The sequence below is a fragment of the Tinamus guttatus genome, unplaced genomic scaffold, assembly GCF_059628265.1.
Source record: "Tinamus guttatus ecotype Peru unplaced genomic scaffold, ASM5962826v1 Tinamus_guttatus_pri_ptg000180l, whole genome shotgun sequence".
NCBI lineage: Eukaryota > Metazoa > Chordata > Aves > Tinamiformes > Tinamidae > Tinamus > Tinamus guttatus.
The window spans coordinates 2,141,511-2,162,014 of NW_028288714.1; the positions used below are offsets into that span (position 1 = coordinate 2,141,511).

At 43.0% G+C, this 20,504-nt stretch overlaps 1 protein-coding gene across 1 annotated transcript in view; it reads left to right on the forward strand.

The window, feature by feature from the left end:
• Positions 1-3,259: 3,259 nt before the first annotated feature.
• Positions 3,260-20,504, forward strand: part of HS6ST3 (heparan sulfate 6-O-sulfotransferase 3) — a 288,534-nt gene continuing 271,289 nt past the window's right edge. The window contains exon 1 of the mRNA XM_088523309.1: positions 3,260-3,807. Coding sequence (XP_088379435.1) covers positions 3,278-3,807 — 530 coding nt within the window. The 5' untranslated portion in view covers positions 3,260-3,277. The remainder of the gene's footprint in view (positions 3,808-20,504) is intronic.

Sequence of the window (20,504 nt, forward strand, 5' to 3'; positions counted from 1 at the left end):
AATCCTACTTTTGTGCCTTTGCTTCACAGCACCATCTGCTTACTCATGTGTTTGGTAGAAACCCACTGACGCTGTTGCGTGTGCCTGTTGCTTCCGACTAGCAAATGTTGCATTTGCTTTTAAAATAAATGGTAACTAGGCCAATACTTGCTTTTCGTAACTCAGGAAATGTGTTGTATGTTACCTAAAGAAGTGCGAAGGAGAAGGGACAAGCTGTGTCTGAATTTTAAAATAATTCCTTGTGGGGAGATTCACGTCAGCAGTCTGTGATGACAGTAGAGCACGCATTTAATTTTAACAGATGAAGTTATTCTACTTGCAAACATTATGATTTACTTCATTTGAATAATTGGAGAACTGAGACAGCTTTATCTTACAGAATTATTATGTAAAACAAACAAGAATCCTAAATCTTTTTTTTTGTCAATTGTTTCATTTTGTTATCGGCAGAAATCACATTCATAGTTTCTCATTTGTGAGAGAGAAGCACTTTCAAAATTAGGCTGTCACTATCTTCAGATTTTCCTTACAGTTAAACTCTTACTGGAAGCTCAAAAAAGTGTGAAATGTAAATGGGAAAATGCTGGAGTTGAACTGTTTCTGCAGTTTTTGATGACCATTTTGAACCCAGTCACGTTCCCATTGATTTAATGGGAACCGTGGTCCCTTATCATGCCTTCATTGAGGCTAATGAGTTGCAGCCATTGCCTTCCAAAAAACCTAATTAATTTTATTAAAGTTTAATTCCACAGGACTTTGCACAGTAATGTATACCTCTATAAAGAGAACATAAAATCCTACCAAATGAGTGTTACATTTTCCCTGTGCTCACATAGGTGTAGATTTACCAGGGCTGTAGTCCCTGCTCAGTGGTAACTGACACTCTGCACCTTCTTCCTACCATTCAAACCAGGGCTGTTTTCAGTCTTCCAGTATAACAGCACTAAATGAAACTGAAGAACTGCGTGGCATTGAGATGCATTAAGAGGGCCACACTGTGTTGTAGCTGTACGTAAAGCATGGTCTGCCAACTGTCATTAAGAACATTAAAATTCATCAGAAAAAAAAAAAGGCTGTCTCTGAGAGCTGCATGGTCCTATTCATTCATGTGGGCCTGCCCATAAATTTTAATAGTTTCAGAAAGGTGGCAGTTTTTCAAAAGTCAAATTTTTAATTTAAATATAATTAAAAATATTTTTTTCTTGTACATTCTTTCTGTCCCATAAAAATTATATTGATTTTTGCAAGCCTCCACAAATCACTGCCTGTGTTGATCAATTAAAAGAAAAAGGAATTTTAAATATAACTGAAGTTCACTTTTTTTTTCTGTTTAGCAAATTGACTTTTGATCTCCTTTCCATGGAGATAAAGGCAGACTATCAACAGTCTGACATTTCATTAAAAAGCATAAATTATAATAGCATTTCTGTATCTTACTAAAAGAAGAGATACTTCAGTCTAAACCCTTCAGCAGTACTTTTATTCCAAATACACATTTAGCAGCACAAGCCTTACTAATTCTGTTACAGAAACAATGCTACGTTTAACGTTGCTACTTTTTTATTGTCGTTTCCTTGTTAGGTAATGAACAGGCTGAGGTGAGAGCAAGATGCTTCTGTGTCTTATATTTATAAATATTTATATTTCTCCTGGAAATCCTATCAGCTAGTAAAAGAGACAGGTTAAGAGGCAACCTCATTGCCTCTTAATGCTGGGGAAGCACGGGTAGTTTGAAAGCAGGCAAGCAGGGTAACAAGCAAGGCGGAGATGAGGGTCCTGCCTCCCCAGAGGGAAGACAGATGTGCTGTTCCTCCTAATGGCAAAGGACACAGTGATTTTCCAAGGGAAAAATGTTTGAAAAAAATGTAGCAAAGATTCCTCTGCGATAAGGGTGCTTGGCTTTAGATTTTTTACTCATTAAGGGAGAAAGACTTCAGGGCTTGGCTTGACCCCAGCACCAAGCACATTGCTGGCCTTCCAAGCACGTCGCTGCTTGGTCCTGCAAGGGTAGCTTCCACCAGACAGACTGTGCTCCGCTCCTCATAAGATTTCACTGAAATTGTCTCTCTCCCAATGTCTCTGCAAGATCCAAGGATCAGCTAGTGTCAACTTTTATTCAGTACAACACCTTAAAAGCACTGTGCCTCTCTGAAATATGTTCCTTGTTTGAAATAATGGGTGCCTTTCTTCCTGTGGAAGCAGCTTTTGGAGTATCTTGCAAATTTTAGTTTGACCTCCTTTTGCTTAGACCATTTCTTATTTTCTGTTATTTCTGACAAGCTTTAACAGGACCTGATATTCTCTTTCCAAATTCCTGAAACTTTCTGTATAAGAAACTTTGTATATAAAAGCTACGATTAAAAAAGGCTTAAGCCCAATGTACATGGATCTAATTATTTCAGTCTTTAACAGCGTCGAGATGATACACTGCTCTCTGGTTATCAGTCTTCTAGAAGTGAAGTTGTCCACAGAGCTGAGCAAGAAAGTTGCTTTAGCCTAATGAATCCCCCAGTAAATAAAGACATTCTATAATTAAAAGCTTAAGTGAGAAATCGGTCCCAACATGAAATATTTTGCATGATGACACTTCATAACCCAGCTCATAATGTGAGCTACGTATTTGCAGGTGACATGCTACCCTGAAAGCTAGCAACTCTAATGGCTTAGAATTTAAAAAAAAAATAATAAAAAAACAAAAAAACTCGTTTTCGGTACGGAAAACCCCAGGGCTTCACGCGGAGCCGTTGCCGCACGAAGCCCTTCACCCGGCGGAGCGGCCGCCTTGCTCTCATTGGCTGCCCTGCGCTCCACCCCGCCTCTTTATTGGCCTCAGCGAGGAGCGACTCCGCCCTCTCACGCTCCCTCCCCGCCCGCTCTCATTGGCGATGGAGCCGGCGTGCTGGGCCCGCCCATTGGCTGCTCAGGCGGCCGGCTCGCCGCGATTGGCGGGCGGGCGGGGAGGCACCGCCCCGCGCGGGCCGGAGGGGCAGAGCGGTGCGTTTGGGCGCAGAGTTGCCGGCTGCGCTCGGTGCTGCTGGCGCCCGCGCCGCCCTCCGCCTCGGCGCTCCGGGCAGTGCGAGCTCGGCGGCGGCTGCCGGAGCGCGGCGTGTGGCGCTGAGCGAGCCCGCCGCCACCATGCCGCCCGCCGCGCCGGGAGGGCAGCCGGGCGCTGCCCGCCCGCGGCCGCCGCCGCTGCCCGCGCCCAGCAGCGCCCGCCGCGGGCGCCCTCCGGCCGCCGCCTGAGCCCGCGCCGCGCACGGGCGCCCCGCGCGCCGCCATGGACGAGCGGTTCAACAGGTGGCTGCTGCCGCCGCTGCTCGCGCTGCTCTTCCTGCTCCTCGGCTACCTGTACGTGTCGCCCGCCTGCCCCGGCGCCGCCTGCCCCCGCCGCCCGCCCGCCGCCGCCGCGCGCCGCAGGGGGGACGCGGCGGAGGGCGCCGCGGAGGAGGCGGCGCTGCCGCGGCTGGCGCCCAAGTTCGCGTTCGCGCGGGGGGAGCTGTGCCGGCGGGTGCGCTTCGACATGCGCGGCCGCGACGTGCTGGTCTTCCTGCACATCCAGAAGACGGGCGGCACCACGTTCGGGCGGCACCTGGTGCGCAACATGCGCCTCGAGCAGCCCTGCTCCTGCCGCGCCGGGCAGAAGAAGTGCGCCTGCCCCCGGCCCGGCGGCGACAAGGACACGTGGCTCTTCTCGCGCTTCTCCACGGGCTGGAGCTGCGGGCTGCACGCCGACTGGACCGAGCTCACGAGCTGCGTGCCCGCCGCCATGGAGCGCCGCGGCGGCTGCCCCGCCAACCGCACGCTCAGGTACGGCGGCCGTTGCGCGGCGCGCGGCGGCCGTTGCGCGGCGGCCGAGGGGCTGCCCCGCCGTGGGCGCCGCGCCGCGGGGTGACGGGGCCCGCGGGGGCTTCTCGGTGGCCGTTGTCTTGCGTCGAGGCTGCCTGTTTGGCGGGGAGGCGGCAGCCGCGCTGGGTGCGAGGCAGCGCCGCCCGCTTCGCTGGGTACGTTGTAGCTCTGCGTGTGGTCCTTAACTTGCGGCTCGCAAGGCGTGCGCTTGTTCTCACGCTTTGCTTATTCTCTTTAGTCAGTTCCATGCAGGGTGGCTGCAGTTGACGTTATTTCCTCTCAAATATCAAGTTGTACAAAAGTCGGCTTGCTTTTGGCCAAAAGTTTCTGTTATCTCTACTATCGAAACTTTTTTTTTCTTTTTTATAAAGAAATCTCTTTCTCCATGAAAGAGAGCCTCTGCAGAATCTAGCACAGCATTGCTGCTACTGAGGAGTTCAAACTTCGTGTAGTTCAAAGTATTAAAAAGCCCTTAAATTGTCTCCTTTTTGTTTATTTTATTTTTTTCCTTCTGGCTCCAGGCACCACCTGGAGCAGTCCTGTGCTTTGCCCTGTGAACATCAGCACTTGCTGTCCACGCCAGCTGAAAGTTAGAGGAGGCTGTGTGCCAGGCTTAATTCAGGGAACACAGTTTTGACAAGAAACTCGGTGTCGATGTGCTCTGGATTATCTGATGACTATAGTCTTAAACGCCTGGATCTTACGTGAATGCTGCTTGTTGTCTTGTGTTACCGTGGTCTTGGTTACCTTCTTGTGCTATGCTTGGTCCTGCAAAAGGTCGTTACTGCTACAAAAAGGAAAGCTTGTCAAAGGCGTGATCTGTCTTGATGAGCATTGCAAGGAATCATCTTTAGGCAGTTCAGTACATTTCAGGCTTTGCTCTGAGTTACTGTGAATCCAGACTTCCTTTCTGTGCCTGTACAATAGATGCTGAACGTGCATAATAACAGTTTAAGGGGTGAGTTATTCGTAAACGCTTGTATTTGCCATAATCATTACAGTACATGTGAATTATTTAGGAAAAACATTTGCTTTAATTCTTCCAAGTTCTGTAGTTTCTAAGATAACTTACCTTCTCCTCTTATCTTGCTAGCCATCTTTGTTTTACAAATCCACAGACTGATTTTTCAATAGGACCACTCACATATCAGATCTTGTCTTGTAAAAATATGTTGTTCATGATGTATATGGACTCACTTTATCTGGGTCTCTCATCAAGAAACTGGTGTTTTTTTTTCTCTGTTTTTTTTTTTTTTGTGTGTGTGTATTTCTTTTTTGTTTATAACTGAAGCTTATTTGCAGTGTAAACATAGCTCACAAATTATCTTGGCTGGTATGGTGTTGAATATGACTAGTTGTATGGTATGGGAAGCATGTTATGAATGTTGGTGGTTATGGATTCAGACTGGACCTGCAGAATACTGAAAATCATGTGAAACATGTTAAGCTGAAGTATAATATGTGTTTTTGTCTTCTACTAGAAGAGAAAGGCCATGAAGCTTTTCAAGAAACAAAACAAAAAACTTGGGAGTAACTCTTCAGCTTTTAAGAATATCTAACAACTTGTAGTGTAGACCAAGGAAGGTGGATGAGAAATACTTGTAGAGATGACCGAGAATTTATATACCACAAGTAGCATCCTCCCTTTCTCTATCATGTAGTGTATTAGTAAAAAAAACGAATGTTAAATTGTTTTTCTAACACTGCAAATGAGAGATAAAACTGGAATAACTTCTTCAATACTTCTAAATAGAAAACATGATTATATTCAGTCTATTTAAAGCTTAGAGTGGAATTACAAAGTGGGTCATGGGGTTATTCAGTGGATTGTTAGTAATTTAGGTTGCAGAAAAAGACAAGTAAGCAGAGATATTTGACCACTTAGAGTAATGTGTGTGTTTTGTTTTGTTTTGTTTTTCTTTTGCTTAGCTAGGGAGTGAATTGGTTAGTGTGACACTGTACTTGGTCTTTCTTGATTCATTGTTACCCAAGTGAGGAAAGTGCTCTGAATGCTTATTTGTTGTAACACTCCAATGGTTGTTCCTTCTTATTTCACTATGTCAAATAGTGGACAGACACCTTTTTTTGCTTTATGGTCATGAAGTTTGACTTGAATCTGACTTGCTCAAGGAGCTACTTCCCAGATACCCCGAAGTGCTGGTTGTCTCTTGTGAATGTCCCAGCTTCTGGTAAAGCTGGAATCAAACCTATAATACTTTGCTGGGGGACTGTACTGTGTGGGGTATGTGTCTAGATCTTTTTAATGTCTGAGCTGAGAATGAGGAGGCTATGTGTAAAATAAAAAAAGGCACTAATGCAGAGTTTTAAGAAAGTGTATTGATGATTTTAGTCACCCAAGGAAGTTTCTAGATTTGAGGCATTAGACTTCCCTCTATGGCTTAACTTTTATTTCTACTCTCTTCAGCTCTGGAATTATAAAACAAGTCCTTAGTTAAATTTCTAACACTTGATTATTTTTATTTAATTTTATTACTTATTTTGGTGGCTGAGAGGAGAGCGTGGCAGACCATATTATGAATTTGGTACCAAGATATTTAATGTTGTGAAGTGATTTTTAAGTGTATTTCTGTTTTTTTCTAATTGCGGGGTATTCACATAATCTCTTCCATTGAATTTCTGGGTGTTTAGCCTATCTTTAATTATGTAGTGAGAATAGGGGTTTAAAGTGTTATTTTCTTTGTTCTAAAAGCTTACTACTTACAGTAGTTGGTCTAACATGAGTGAAAATTAAACTTGTGGTGCTCTGAGTTGCTAATTTATGAGTCTCTTTGGTTAAGCCCTGACTTTCAGTGTCTATCTTCAGACGAGCTGGTGTAGAAACCGTATCTAGGATCCACGGGAGAGAGGGAAAGGAGATAGTGGCCAATGGTCCTACGGTTTTCAGGATGTGCATGAAGCAATTGACTTCCATGAGTAGGATCCGTGAATATGTTTAACCTATGAATTTTCAGTAGAGAAAGGAAGAGAAAAGGACTTTTCAATATTTTTGATGATTTGAGTTCTAACATTCTGGGTCCCAAGAAGGAGTGTAGGGCAAAAGTTGCTGCTGTGCCCCAACAGGTTGGCTTCTCTTACTGTCCAGTAGCAGCTGTGATTTTTGATGCCACTGGACCTTTACCCCCATGTGGTCTGGCCCCTCATACCAACTCAGGTACTTCACTGTGGAAAGTAGTTTATTGTGTGTGTATCAGGTACTATTGAAGTTCTAAAAGTTCTTTGTTCTAAAAGTCTTTGTAAAGTAAAACTCTCTCAGTGGAAAGAGTTGAAGTTCTCTCTAACCATTTTCCTACTGAATGGTTCATTTTTTAACAAAATCAGCCTTCTATTTTTTATTTCTTTGAACACTTGCACATGTTTTAACTTTCAAAACATGAGATGTTCCACCGAAATATCTGCTTAAGTGTTTACTTAGCTTTGCTACAGCTTGGCTCTAATATTAATATATAGCTTTCACTTTTATGAAAGTGCTGTCTGGATAGTGGGGGTTTAGAGTAGTGTGTGATTGATAGAGTTTTAATTTAAAAATCTTATTAGCATAGTTTTCAACTCAGTGTTCAAAATAATTTAATGAAAGCAATGTAACACTTCTCATGGAGATGCAGTTGTGTTCACACGTAAGTTATTAGTAGTGTACCCCCAAAAAAATTAGTAGGATATTTACTGCTTTATCTTTTATCTCCGTTTTGGATTATATTCTCTGCTTTTCATAAATGGCTATTTAAAAAAAAAAAGAAAAAAAAGAAAAAAGTACCTAACACCGACTAGGCCAGAGTTGTTGTTCTTTGTTTTTGTAGGGAACCATTTTCTAGTTCTTTAACATATTTGCCCTGCCCTTTTCAGAAGTCATCAAAGTTGATGATGCTTGTGATTAATTCCACCTCTGAAATTTGGCTTTCCCTTGGAGATGCTGAGGAACTTGAGGTTACAGAGCCTTAGCTGTTGTTGCCAAAGGAAAGAAAGCAGAAATGTTAGATATTAAACTTGAGATGTTACTTCCAGGGCTGAGCTAGTGACTTTAGGCTGCCTCTGTAGACAGTGCAGAGAAGCAGAACAATGCAGCCAGGCCTCTGGATGGATTTAAGAAATATGCCTCAGGCAGGATAAAATGTTTTCTGGAGAGACAGTTCTTCCTTTTGCCAATTGCAAAAGGAGGCTGGAGTAGCTAGGTTGAACTTAAGGTCTAGAAAAAAGTGAGAAGAATTCGACTTCTAATTTCGCAGGTATAACACTGTGTGAGACAGTGCTTATTTGGCCATGGTCCTTTATGTAGGAGGGCTAGAGTGTGGAGTGGAGCTTTTAAAGTCCAAGTCAAGGCAAATTCTGTCCCTTGTTGTTACTAGTTGTCATATCATTAGTAATTATTCATTGTCATATTATCGGTTTGTTTAAACTAGGAGGATAATCTCTCAAACTGGGACATGGAAAGAACACTAAATTGAAATTTCTCCTTTGAAAGTGTTCTCTAATTTTCTTATATCAACCCACAAAGTCAGTATAATTCTGTTCAGTTCAGTTGCATTCTATTCAATGTGGTTTAGTATTTTAAACCTATTGATTTTCATTAATTCACTTCCACTATACTTTCTAGTTCTTGATGTCTGTTTAATTTGCTGAATACTCCATTATTTTGTGGAAGTGTAAATTCAGCAGCAAAATCAGAGTCATGGAATTGAAAGTGTTAGAAATCAGTAGCTTTTTTTTTTTTTTTCATTGATCAGGTCTCATGTTTCTCTGTTCATTTTTTAAAAAACTCTAACAATAGAGGGATGTAAGATCAACTTTCTCCGTTTTTTCCTTTTTCCTTTTTCCTTTTTCCTTTTTCCTTTTTCCTTTTTCCTTTTTCCTTTTTCCTTTTTCCTTTTTCCTTTTTCCTTTTTCCTTTTTCCTTTTTCCTTTTTCCTTTTTCCTTTTTCCTTTTTCCTTTTTCCTTTTTCCTTTTTCCTTTTTCCTTTTTCCTTTTTCCTTTTTCCTTTTTCCTTTTTCCTTTTTCCTTTTTCCTTTTTCCTTTTTCCCTCCTCTGGACATAGTAACTATAATCAACGTAAAAATATAAAAAGAGTTGTAATAGAAAATTAAGATGATATATGTTTCAGATGGTGTGGAGAAGAAAATCATGAATGAGTAAACTGAATAAAATACTTTTTTTAATCATAGCTTGGTATTTTGTATTGATTTTTTTTTCTATTTTTTTCCTTTTTTTCCCATATGTTTAAGGAACTATAAAGATTAAACAACTCTGAGATCCTGCTACTGCTCTTCTTTCTTTTGTTGACTTTTAATCGCCTCTAGCACCAGTGATCCCATAAGCATTTTTGGTAATCCCTTCTAATTTTTCCTATTGGATTTTTTTCTCCAGTGCTTCATATGAATCTTTTTTACTTCAATCTTAAGCCCATTGCATCTTCTCCTAGCTTTCCTATAATAGAGAACAAACAGGTCCCTTTTCTCTTTGCAGTTGCCTGTTCTTCCTCCTCTTTGGATTCACATCAGTTGCTTTCTTCAAACATGGTACTTCAAGGGAGATGCACGGTTTCATCCAGACGTGTAATAGAAAGTGGAGCAGACAGTGTTTCTTCACTTATTTTTGAGGCTATGCTTACATTTGCTAGTTTTGTAGTTGACTAACACTGACTGTCTTTCAGTGTAAGATTTACATCTAATTCATTTTTTCTAAAATTCTCATTTCCAGCTGCCTATTTATGCAACTAATAGAGATTTGCATAGACTTCCACTGGGTTTTAGTCTTCTTCTATCAATTCCTTTAATTGATAAATTTTACATGAATTTTAATTTTGTCCTTTCTAGCTTTGTCATTGACGAATTTGATAAATATGTGCTATATTTGGCATTTGTGTTGTTGATGCAAACACTAAGTAGAACTAAATCACATAGTAACACATCTTTTGTTTGATATAACTCTGAGAATAGATTTCCAGGGGCAGTTTTGCCCCCATCAGTTTTTTTTTTTTTTTTTTTTCCCCTAGACCATAGTCTTCTAGATTGTGACATTAACTGGTAAAGTCTGATGTTATACTAAAAAACAAAAACAAAAAACCAAAAAACACACACCCACTTCCTTCTTAGTCTTCTTTTGTACTTTAGGAGGAAATTTGATTGATTCAATGCAACTTGATTGAGAAAGTAATGTTGTCTGCTAATCTTTTAATCTGTGTGTTTATAGGTACTTGTTCAGACATCAAAGCAGCTGAATAAAGCTCAGCATCTGTAATTTCCTGCTTCCCTTTAAAGACAGACACTGTTTGCCCTTTCTCAGTCTTCTGATTCCTGCCATGTCTTTTATAAACTTTTAATGACTACCATAGTTCTGTGGTTTGGCCCATTCCATTAAGTTTTCCAGGATATGAAGTCCTCCCTCTTCCAAGCCCAGATTATTTCTGAACATGTAACATATATTTGCTAACCTTTTCTGAGATTTTTCTTCCCTCTCTTATAAAGACTTCTTTCAGTTGTGGGAATTTTAAGGGGGAATTAAGCTAACAAAACACTGAATGCTTCTATCTTACATAAAAAAGTAACAGATGAATATGTGAATTTAGCTTCAATATATTCCTAGAAAATTATATTTTATTCTGATGTTGTTCCAACATTGTCTTTGTTCCTTCTCACTTTAATTTATTCTTGAAGGTACTCTTTGCAATTTTGGTCTTGTTTCCTTTGTATTTAAAAGCATGGTGTGGTCAAGCTTGTTTTCTTATGTTGCTCATCCTTTTTTTTTTTTTTTTTCTCCAGTGCTATTGGCTATACTTTTGCTTTTGTTATTGTTTCAATAACTACCAACTCTTTCTAACGTTTTTGCATTGAACTTGCTTCCTGTGAGTGAGAGTGTATGTGGGCGTGTTTGTGGGTTTTTTTTATTTCCTCTCTTGCTGTAAAGTGAGATAAGTACCAAATTCTAATAGATACTAAATTGTCCCTGATAGTAAACGCTAGTATCAGGGCTGTCACATCTCTGGAAAATGTTTGCCCAAAGTAAAACTCATTTTTAGACTTTTGAAGCAGTTGCAGTAAACTTCCACAAAATGAACCACTTTGTCTTACAGGGAACTAGAAAATGACAGGAAGGATCCTTTCTGCTAATTGGAAGTATTGATAAAGACATTGCTCAGCAACTTAATTGTTCAGAAACTTGTTGTCCTTGCCCATCCTTGTACTTTACAGATATACTTGAGACCTTAGTAGTTAGTTTTGAGGCCTCATTATTAAAACAGTCACTTGAGTAGCAGGTCTTCCAGTGGCCTGGAAGAGAGCTCCTAATCATCTATCCAAGCAAACTTTCATAGTCCTTCCATTCAGATCTTGCTGCCTCCTTTTAATTTATTCTGTCCTTTTGGGTTGGATTTTTGGCTTCTGATATCTCATTCATGGGAAATAGGCTCTCTAGTTAGCTTCTTTTTTTAAAAATATGGGAGGTACTTGTTCATGCCAGGTCTCTGGGGGAGAAAAAGCAATGGAAGTATCAGTAGCCTCCTGTAGCACCATATATTGTTATAAGACAGAGTGGCGTTTTAACTGTCCTGTGTGACCAAGATGTTTTCTGGTGTGTATTGTCTTGCTGCCCCATTTAGAAAGTCATTGCCATTCTTGTAGATACTGATCAAACAAATTTATACTATTATGAAAGTGCTTGAGGCAGAATGGGATAAACTGAAGTGTGTCCCCTTACACTGATAGAAATCAGATCTGTAGATGTTAATCAGTGGCAAAAATTCAGAGAAAACTGTAAGCTTACCCTGATTTTTAAGAACCCTTTTGGGGGGGAACAAAACAAGTCACCAAGGAAGCTCTGTAGAAAGTAGAGAGAAGCTCTTGAACTGAATGATTCTACTGGCAATTTTAGTATGTCACCTTTTAAGTCACTGAAAATAAAGCATTTCTTTTTGGAGTTTGGTGCAGGCAAGGCAATGAGTACTGTTTTAATGAGACCTTGCCCTTTGTGTAGGAGGAGATGTGATGAAAGCAAGGCAATTTGTGGTGTTTAGTGCATTTTATCACATCCAATTTGTTGCCCATTCTCTGGAAGTATTTACAACTAAAACTAAGAATTTCTTGATTAAGCACTAAATTAAATCAGTTATCTTAATGTTCTGAGCTTCAATGGAAGGTAAATGAAAGTCCTCCTAAAGTTTTGTTATTACTGAACAAGGTTTTCAAACCTGATGAAGCTGATTAAATAAAGAATCTAATTAGGACTATGTATAGGATAAAATGATTCAGCTTTAAAACAATTACTGATTTGAAAAATTCAAATAATGAAACTGCTTTGGGGTTTTTTTCAGGCATGGATCTTCTTGCAGAACAAAATTCAGAATAGCAAAGTCAGGGGCTATTCAAATACTTGTTTGTAGTATGATCACTGCTTGAAAAGATGTGTTGATAGAAGGTATATCAACATGTATTGATTAGCAACTATAGAATAGATTCTAATAAAGCTATAGCCTTTTATCTTCATGTTCTGAGGACTTCTGCTATAAAGTAGAATTTCTGTTGTTGTTTTCAAGTCGTATTTAGCTATTGTGTAAGAGCACAATGTTTTAAGGAATTTTACACACTGAATCAAAACAGGTTCTTTGTGCGGGATGACTATGAGGGCAATGATGGCAGCATTCACCAATTCTTGTTCAGAAGCTCAAGTGTCAAGAGGAGAGATCTCTTGACAGCTCAAAATCTTGCTTTTTCAGGGGGAATTACTGGAACAGTAGTTGTCATTTTTCTTACTTATGGTTCTGGTGAGGTTCAAAATCAATTTAATGCTGGAACTTGGGAAGAGGCAGGAACAAGCCAATGAGTTTTCTGCTTAAGATGTTTTTTCTCAATGCAGTGAATGAATGCAATTGTGTGTGTGTGTGTGTGTATATATATATATTCATGGGAAATAGGCTCTCTAGTGTGTGTGTGTGTGTATATATATATATATATATACACACACACACTGTATATCTATATCATCCTAGTTTACTGCTGAAGAAATTCTCTCTTGCTTGGGCTGAGCAATAAAGGATGGAGGAAGTCAAGGGTAAGCAATCTAATGTGATATAACTTCACATGGTGTAATACTCAAATGCTACAAATCCAAAGCATGATCTGTACAAACATGGCTTCATATACAGTTATATGTACTTTTTCATTTAGCAGTGTCCTGTGTTTTCCATGCTTTTTCAATATGTAGATCTATAGGGAAAATGCTATCTTAGTTTCTTTGAAGTGCTAGGTCATGTTTCAACAGAATGTACATGCTTAGAATGGAAAGCAAGCGATTATTCTGTACTGGTTAGATAGCCCTACTTTTAATCTGATAAGTGCAAGGAACAGAAAAGTCAGTAAGTAAACATAATCTTTATTCAGCTTTTCAGGGGAAAAAAAATCTCCCAGGTAGAGAAAATGTTTTTGAGGGCTTTTTCTCTCTTCTCTCTTGTTTTGACAAATGATAAAACATCTCATTTCAGAGCCATGAATAAAATGCACTAAGAATGCCACTACTTTTAGAACTCTGGAAGCATCCTGAAGTCAATGTTGTGATAAATGTTAATATAGCTCCAGTTTTACTGCTAGAGGGTATGATTTGATCTTACTCTTAGGTGGTATTATGTATATATTTCTACAAAGAGGGTGGGTCGTTTTTAATTGCTGACTTAAACTTAATGTCCTAAAACCCTTAATTTTCTTTAAAAACTAATAATCAAAAGTTGTTTGCTCTAATGCAAACTGGAATGCAAATACTGGAAATATGTAGGTACTGCTGTGTGTCAATGATGAAAGGATTTTAATGCAGGTTTTGCTCTGTAAATGTTCACAGACTAGTGGAGATGGCAGTGATGTTGGCTTAGTAATCAGAAGCTTTCAGTGTCTTACTCTCAGTAATGCTGGAATGGAGAAAGCAGTGAAGCAACAAAACTTTAATTTACAAAATCAAAGTAATGATGAGTTGGTAGGGGAAAAAAGCAATATTTGACGGTATCTTGCCAATATTCTCTCATAGTTCCATGGAGTAACTTGAAATCCCTGAGAAAGCTGTTTATATGGTTCCTGGTGCTGTTTTGTACAGGAAGGAGAAAATAAAAAATCATCAGTATGTTGGACTACATGGAGGAGCTGACCTATCTGAGATCAGTTACATTCTGCAAACAAATAAACTTGAAACCGAGGTGAGAGCAAGAAGGATACATACTTAGTCAACAAACTCTTAAAATAAAGAAGAAAAGGTAGAAAATCATTATAATGTAAACTAGAGTAGTAAAAAGAAGTGCAGAAGATGTAAAAAGGGTTATAAGTAATGTTAATGAAGTTGAAACCTGAGCTGAATGAATCATAGAATGCTTAAGGTTGGAAGGGACCTCTAGAGATCATCCAGTCCAACTCCCCTGCTCCAGCAGGGACACCCAGAGCATGTGGCAGAGGACTGCATCCAAGCAGGTTTTGAAGATTTCCAGAGGAGACTCCACAACCTCTCTGGGCAACCTGTTCCAGTGCTGTCACCCTCACTGTTAAGAAAATTTCCTTAAGTTCCTGTGGAACTTTTGATTCTTCAGTTTGTGGCCGTTTCCTCTAGTTCTGTTGGTGGCCACCAGTGAAAAGCGGCCAGCACCATCCTGCTCACTGCCTCCCTTGAGGTACTTCTAGACGCTGATCAGATCCCCTCTCAGCCTTCTCTTCTCCAGGCTGAACAGGCCCAGCTCCCTCAGCATCTCCTCATAGGGCAGATGTTCCAGGCCCCTGATCATCCTTGTAGCCCTGTGCTGGACTCTCTCCAGCAGCTCCACATCCCTCTTGTACTGTGGGGCCCAGAACTGGACACAGTACTCCAGATGTGGCCTCACCAGGGCTGAGTAGAGGGGCAGGATCACCTCCCTCGACCTGCTGGAGACGCTCTTCTTAATGCACCCCAGAATCCCATTGGCCTTCTTGGCCACGAGGGCACACTGCTGCCTCATGGTCAGCTTGTCATCCACCATGACACCCAGGTCTTTCTCTGCAGAGCTGCTCTCCAGAAGGTCGGTCCCCAGCCTGTACTGGTGTCTGGGGTTATTCCTCCCCAGGTGCAGGACCTTGCACTTGGCCTTGTTGAATTGCATGAGGTTTCTCACCGCCCAGTTGTCCAGTCTGTCCAGGTCCCTCTGGATGGCAGCGCAGCCCTCTGGGGTATCAGCTACTCACTACAGTTTGGTATCATCAGCAAACTTGCTGAGGGAGCACTCCATGCCTTCATCCAGGTCATTGATGAATAAATTGAACAGGACTGGACCAAGGACTGACCCCTGGGGGACCCCGCTAGCTACAGGCCTCCAACTGACTCTGCGCTGCTGATCACCACCCTCTGAGCTCTGCCATCCAGCCAGTTCATAATCCACCTCACTGTGCACTCATCTATCTCACACTTCTGGAGCTTGCCCAGGAGGATGTTGTGAGGGATGGTGTCAAAAGCCTTGGTGAAGTCAAGATAGATGACATCCACCGCTCTGCCCTCATCTATCCAGCTGGTCATTCCATCATAGAAGGCTATCAGGTTAGTCAAGCAAGATTTCCCCTTGGTGAATCCATGCTGACTACTCTTGAGCACCTTCTTGTCCTCCATGTACCTGGAGACAATGGCCAGCATAAGCTGTTCCATCACTTTTCCAGTGATGGAGGTGAGGCTCACTGGCCTGTGGTTGCTTGGGTCCTCCTTCTGGCCTTTTTTGAAGACTGGCGTGACATTGGCCTTCTTCCAGTCCTTTGGCACCTCCCCCACTCTCCAGGATCTTTCAAAGATGATGGAGAGCATCTTAGCTATGACCTCTGCCAGCTCCCGCAGCACTCTGGGGTGCATCCCATCAGGGCCCATGGATTTGTGGGTATCGAGTTTCCTTAGGTGTTCTCTGACCCAATCTTCCTCTACCCAGGGCAAGTCTTCCTCTCCACCAGCTTCTTCTCTTGTCTCTAGGGCCTGGGACTCTAAAGGGCTGCCCTTGGTAAACACCGAAGCAAAGAAGGCATTGAGCAACTCTGCTTTTTCTGTGTTATTTGTAACCAGGGTGCCCATCCTGTTCACCAGCAGACCCACGTTTTCCCTGATCTTCCTTTTGCTGTTCATATATTTGAAGAAGTTTTTCTTGTTATTTTTAACATCCCTTGCCAGATTGCGTTCCAACCGCGCCTTAGCTTTCCTTGTCACATCTTTGCATTCCCTGACTACATTCCTGTATTTCCCGCAGGGGGCCTGTCCTTTTTCCACCTTCTGTATACCGCTGCCTTCTGCTTGAGCATTGCCACAAGCTCCTTGCTCATCCACACAGGTCTCCTGCCCCCTCTGCCTGACTTCTTACACACAGGGATGCACTGTTGTTGGGTGTGGAGGAAGTGCCGCTTGAAAACTAACCAGCTCTCTTGGACCCCCCTACCTTCAAGAGCTCTAGCCCATGGTATTCTTCTGAGGAGGTCTCTGAAGAGGCTAAAGTTGGCCCTCCTGAAGTCCATTGCTGCAAGGCTACTTACAGCCCTGCCTTCTCCTCGTTGGATCCTGAACTCCACCAACTCATTGTCACTTCAGCCGAGGCTACCCCCCACCTTCACATTTCCAACAAGTCCCTCTCTATTTATTGGCATGAAGTCCAGTAACCCACCTCTCCTCATCGGCTCCTCCACAACCTGGGTCAAAAAGTTATCATCAATGCACTGCAGGAACCTCCAGGACTGTTTGTTTTCCTGGCTGTGTTGTCCTTCCAGTTGTTGTCAGGGAAGTTGAAGTCTCCCATGAGAACCAGGGCCTGTGAGTATGAGGCAACATCCAGCTGACTATAGAAGGCCTCATCAACTTCCTGTAGCAGACACCCACCACAGTGTCTCCCACATTAGCCTGCCCTCTAATCCTTACCCACAAGCTCTCAACTCACTCATCATCCACCCCCAGATTGAGCTCCATGCATTCCAGTTGCTCTCTCACATAAAGAGCAACTCCACCACCTCGCCTTCCCAGCCTGTCCTTCCTAAAGAGCACATAGCCTTCCATGACAGTGCTCCAGTCGTGTGAGCTATCCCACCATGTCTCTGTGATTCCAATGAGATCATGATGCTGGGACCACACGCAGATCTCCAGTTCATCCTGCTTATTCCCCATGCTTCGTGCATTGGTGTTCAGGCATTTCAGGGAAGTAACTGAGCCTGCAGGTTCTCCATGAGGGATGAAAGAGGACCGTCTGTAATCATATCCTATCCTCACTTCCCCACTAACATACTCCTGCTGGACACCATCTGACCTTGGCTGTGCGGTACTGCTTGCCGTGTCTGTGTGACACTTTCCTTCCCCCTTCTCGTCTAGTTTAAAGCCCTTCTAACCAGGTTGGCCAGCCTTTTGGTAAAGAGACGTGTGCCCCTCTTACTGAGATGGTTCCCATCATTCCCCGCGAGCTGGTGGTCATAAAACAGAGTCCCATGGTCATAGAAGCCAAAACTCTGTTGCCAAGCCCAGCGGTGCAGCTAGTTTGTTAGTCTGCCATACCCGCCTTCTCCTCTCCCCTTGTTGACAGGATAGAGCAGAACACTACCTGGGGTCCCGTACCTTTGATGGCCATCCCTAGGGCTCTGAAATCTCACTTGATATCCTTCAGTTTCCCCACGGCATCATTAGTGCCCACATGAAACAGTACCAGGGGGTAATAGTCAGATTCCTGGACAAGCCTTGAGAGCCTTTCTGTATCATCCTTTATTTTGGCCCCTGGCATGCAGCAGACCTCTCTGGATGAGGTGTCCGGTCTACGTATCGGTGCCTCCGGGCCCTGCAGCAGGGAGTCACCCACGACGATCACCCGCTGCTTCTTCTGGGTGCTCCTTTTCTCCTTAGGGGGAGCAGCCTTGCAGCATGGACCAGACTGCCTCTCTGTAGACAGCCTCCTAGATGGGCCTTGGTTCATGACCTCCTCTATCTGATCCCCAAGTTCCAGGGCCTCGTACCTGTTGGATGTGGTCACTGGTGGAGGTGAGGCGGGCCGTGGAGGGGATCTTCTGCCACTTTGAATAGGGACCTGTTTCCATTGTTGATTGTCCATGGATACTGTTAATTCTGCCCCCTCTGCCCTATGGCAAGAGGGTACTGGATTTCCAGACTGAATTGAGGGGTTCTCTGAGTGGCTTCCCTGGGAAGACTGCAGAACACAACTCCACCAGCCTATTCTCTTTCATATTCCCTGATGGCCCTCGGCCTTTCTACCTCCTCCTTCAGCTCCACCACCAGGCTGACCAGGTCATCCACCTGCTCACACTTAAGGCAGACAATGTTTTTGCTACTCCCCGGTAACATGGAGAGGCTCAGGCATTCCCCACAGCCAGAAACCTGGGCCGCTGCATGTTTCTGTGGTGGGTTCAGTCTGTGTCGCCACAGTCTTCCTGCTGGAAGCTCTCTGCCGAGTGGAGACCATGGCTTTACCTGATCTCCCGCTGCTGAAAGAGTCTGTGGAGAGAATTCTTTTCCACACCTGGGAGGAGACCCCCTGCCTGCACGAACTGTTGCGCTGCGCTCTGGCCGCTCGCGCTCCCTGGGGGCAGCTTTTGAATTCCCGCCGGCCCTGCCGGCTCCGTCCCCGCTGAGTCAGAGCCGCCTCTGGCCGGAGCTCAGCGCTGCCCGCGCAGAGGTCGGCCCTGGGGCTGCCTCTCGCTGTCGGCGCTTTCTCTTTCGGCGGCTTTTGCCGCAGTTCGCCTCTAGACAAGGTGTTCCGGCACGAGTGTCCGCTCCAGAGCCCTTCCCTTCGAGATGAAATGCAGCTAAACTACTAGCAGCTCAGCAAGGCGTGAGCGACAGGTTTGTTATGTAGCTGTGGGACTAGGATTTCTGACGTCCTGGACAGCACAGTTAAGTGCTTGACAAGAGGTCAACAATCTTCTGTAGTAGCGCAACTGATATCAGATAAGTTTATTGGTCTACAGACATAAACTGGTGAGCAAGAGGAATTTGAAACAATTTATGAAAGTTGCCAAGCCTTGGAGAATTGGAAAGAACTTTTCTGGAGACCTTAAACATGGAATATGAATAACTAAGAAAAAAACAATGCAAATGTGTGAAATACTACTTTAGAACAGTCTTTAGAACTTGCACGGAAGTTTAGTGGTAGCAGTGTAGGGAAAAGGCTTTTTCTTAAACACAGTAGTACATTTGAGCTGACTTTAAGTATTCTAAGTAAGTTTATATCTCAGACTTCCTATATTGTTCATACTCAAAAGGAGTTGCTTGCAATTCTTGTCGTCATTTCCATGTGTCTTTGCACACTGGGGTGAAAATTTGGAGGTGGTTGAAATAGTAACTGATCATGTTTGGCTAGGGAACTCTTAATAGCAGAAAGAGTGGTGAGAGGAAAGGAGGGAGCGTAGGAGTCTGAAGACAGCAAAAAATGAGAGCAAGGAGCAGAAATGACCTTGTGAGGTGATGCAAGGATTAAAAAATACACAATTTGAAAGTATATATTTCAGATTTCAGTATTTCAAATCTAATTTAGAATATAAAGCTTTTCTTACATTCTTTGCCTGCTTGCTGGAAGAGAAAAGCATAGATATAATGAGGAAATTGAAATGTTAGCTGGTCTGAAGACTAGTCATACAGGTATCTTTCTTTTTTTTTTTTTTCTCCCCTCAAGCATAAATCAGACTGGTGTTTTAGTAAGACACACAAATTAACCAACTTCTGTTGCTGCATTGCAAAACCCCGCTCGCATAGTTCTCATGTAATATTTTCATTCTTTAACTAGATCTTGACTCTTAGTGATGGGAAAAGACCATTGTTTTCCAAGAAATTTCAAATACAAGAAATAAGAAACTTATCACTAACTTTCTTCATGGCAGAAAAGTCTGTCAAAATGACACCAAATGTCTTCTGTTATTGACTTCAGGTGAGCAGAGCTTTATGAACTATTTTATTTTGCTTTTTGGTAATGATCATATGCGTTCACTGTAGATGTGTATACTTTGGAAGGGTTTTCTGTTAGTCATCTAGGCAAATACCTGCTCAATACTGGTCTTACTAGGTCGAGCTGCTCAAGACCTTGTCCAGATGACTCTTGAATGTAGTCAAGGATGGACACTCTATAGGCTGTCTGGGCAACCTCTTCCAGTGTTTGACCACCTCTGTTACAACAGTCAACTAACCAAAGAAAATTTCTCCTTTCACCTAGCTCCACTTTCCTAATTATGCCCATTTTTTCCCTGTCCCATCAACATGTGCATCCAGAAAGAGTCTGCCCTATCTTCTATGCTTCCCACTAGGAACTTGAACAGAGCAGTGGAGTCTCCCCAGAAGCCTTCTCATCCCCAAGCCAAGCAGACACAGCTCTCCCAGCCTTTCCTTGTCCCTCAGCAGCTTGGCAGCTCTCCACTGAACTTGCCGCAGGGTGGCAAGGTCTGTCTTCTCCTAGGGACCCCAAAACTGGCCACAGCACTCCAGCATGTGATGGGCCAGCTTTCCTGCAACAGCCCATTGCTGACCAATTTACTGTCCACCAAGGCCCTTCCTGCAGAGCTGATTCCTAGCCAGCCAGCACCCAGCCTGCCTCATTGCACAGGGTTCTTCCAGTCCAGGTGCAGGGCTCTGCATGTCCTCATCTCGACTGGGCCTCATGACCCCTCTCTCTAATGTGGTGTCATCCATGAGCTTTGAGGTT